Raw genomic sequence first — 2,081 nt, forward strand, 5'->3', positions numbered from 1 at the left:
CACAGTGGTAATGGCAGCAACAACGACAATAGTTGCAACAGCACGTTGAAGAAATAAGTGTGCAAAAATAAGAAGAAAAAGACGATAACGACAATAATAAAAGAAGAGAAAGAACACAAGGAAAAAGAAAAAGAAAAGTAGCTGTATTTGCGTACTCACCAAAAAAAAAATCGTGTCATGACTTGTTAAAAATTTGGTTTAAAAAAAATGCTTGGATATCTTGTTTATTGAAATAATAAAAAAAACCCGACAGATATTAAGGATCCAATAGATGTAAGAATTTACTAGGTGAAAATCTGATACACATGACCACAACTACCAAAAGTAACCTGTGTTTCCCGACCTACCAAAACAGCAATTTTCTTCCTCAACCTCAAAAACAACCACAGCAATAACAAAGATAAAAGATAAGATGCACTTAATTCTTCAAAAACTAAACCCTTCTTAACAACACATATTCAAGTAGTATTTCTTAATTATACACCACATTTCTTAATTTACAAAATACTTATCTATTATTGACAAACTACATAATTATATTTACAATAACAAAAACAACTAATCATATTTTTCACCCCATGAGTAGACAAGAAAGAAGACCCATGAAATGGCCAAAGCAATGTCTCCAACAGCATGCCTTGGCCAATCATATGCAAGATCCTCAACCTCCCTCTCAAAGCAGAACCTCCAAATAGCCATTGAAATGTGAAGGAGCACACACCCTTTTGCAAAGAAGCTTTGGAACTCACTGTCCTTCACACTAGAAACCATGAACACAAGGAACCCAATTGTGAACAGCAGCAACCCTGAGAATGAATCTGAGGTTTGAATCAGAAGCTGATCATGGGGTGTTGACCCTTGAAGCTTGCTTGCTGTTTCAATTCCATGCCCAATGATAAATATCTCTTTGGTGTAGAATACCATTAAGGCCCCACTGGTAAGTGCTATTGCAGAGTGAAGAACACAGATCAAGAAAAAACAAGAATAACAGCCCATTATTGATTCAAAAACAACAAAGGTTCTTTACCAATGATACTGTACTCAAAGTTTGAAACTTTTACTTTGTAGTAGTAGAAAAATGATGAAAAACTCATGATCAACCTTCATTCTAGTTTGAAGCATGATTAAGAGTTGAACTTTTTTATAGTATCTACAAATTAGAGTTTAGAAGCAGAAATTGATCATAAAAGTCTTACAACCCTTAGAAATTCTGGTAACTATCTTCCACCACTGATAAGTCACAGCAAATTTGTGTCCTGATTCTCACACAAAAACTAAGAGGTCAAATGATATTAACTCTGTAAAATCCTATCTCCTAATTCAAGTAAGTAGTAAAAGATAAACTATATAGTTCAACACAAGAAAATGAGTAGATAATTACTTGACATATATATACACAGAAGATGTGATTATCCAATAAGAATGAGCAAATTGAAATAGTGACATAAAAAAAAGAATGGGTAGTTCTATTTTTGCCTCAAAAGAACCTCTTGCTTATATATTGAATTATTGAATATTGCATATAATTTACTGAACAAAGGTGGATAGTGGTTATGCCATAAATAGTTTATAAATTGCTTCCATACCTGTAGCATCCATACCCTATGCAGAAGATGGCATGCCTTTTCTGGCTTCTTCCTTTCTTATTCAAGCAAGAAATTGAAGGATTTGTGGGCCATGGAAATGGATTTATGTAAAATTATTTAAAAAATTGTGAAATCATATTGTCGGCTAGATTGAATAGAAAAACTTAGAGGACCTTTATTGTTCAAAAATTACAAAAATTTGTTTGAGCAAGTTTGAAAAAAAAAGGTTTTATCAAAATATAAATAGATTAAAAAATAGTCTAGTAATTAATAATGCACGAGACTTAAAAAAAAATTCAAATTAGCTTATCAATATAAATTTAAGAGTCCTGTTAGGAAATCAATAGAATATTTGTACAATGTGTATAACGGGTTATATGAGAAGCTTAAATTGATTTTGGAGTTCACTAAGGATCGAACTCTTAATCTTTCGGATCTAGAGTTCTAATACCATATCATGATATCACTCATCCCAAAAGTTTCACCTGATAAAAA

At 32.1% G+C, this 2,081-nt stretch overlaps 1 protein-coding gene across 7 annotated transcripts; it reads right to left on the reverse strand.

The window, feature by feature from the left end:
* Positions 257 to 1,809, reverse strand: LOC107613943. Of its 7 annotated transcripts, none has more exons than XM_016316142.2 (3): positions 1,587 to 1,805; positions 1,200 to 1,256; positions 257 to 944 (listed from the first exon to the last, which is right to left on the reverse strand). In XM_016316142.2, exons 1-3 carry the CDS (start codon positions 1,597 to 1,599, stop codon positions 559 to 561), a joined length of 456 nt encoding a protein of 151 aa, XP_016171628.1. In that variant the 5' UTR covers positions 1,600 to 1,805; the 3' UTR covers positions 257 to 558. The 7 variants fall into 7 exon arrangements, with proteins under 7 accessions (XP_016171628.1, XP_016171627.1, XP_020964807.1 ...); XM_016316141.2 differs by having other exon boundaries at positions 1,197 to 1,256; XM_021109148.1 differs by lacking the exon at positions 1,587 to 1,805 and adding an exon at positions 1,382 to 1,580.

The sequence above is a fragment of the Arachis ipaensis genome, chromosome B08 (genome assembly GCF_000816755.2).
Source record: "Arachis ipaensis cultivar K30076 chromosome B08, Araip1.1, whole genome shotgun sequence".
NCBI lineage: Eukaryota > Viridiplantae > Streptophyta > Magnoliopsida > Fabales > Fabaceae > Arachis > Arachis ipaensis.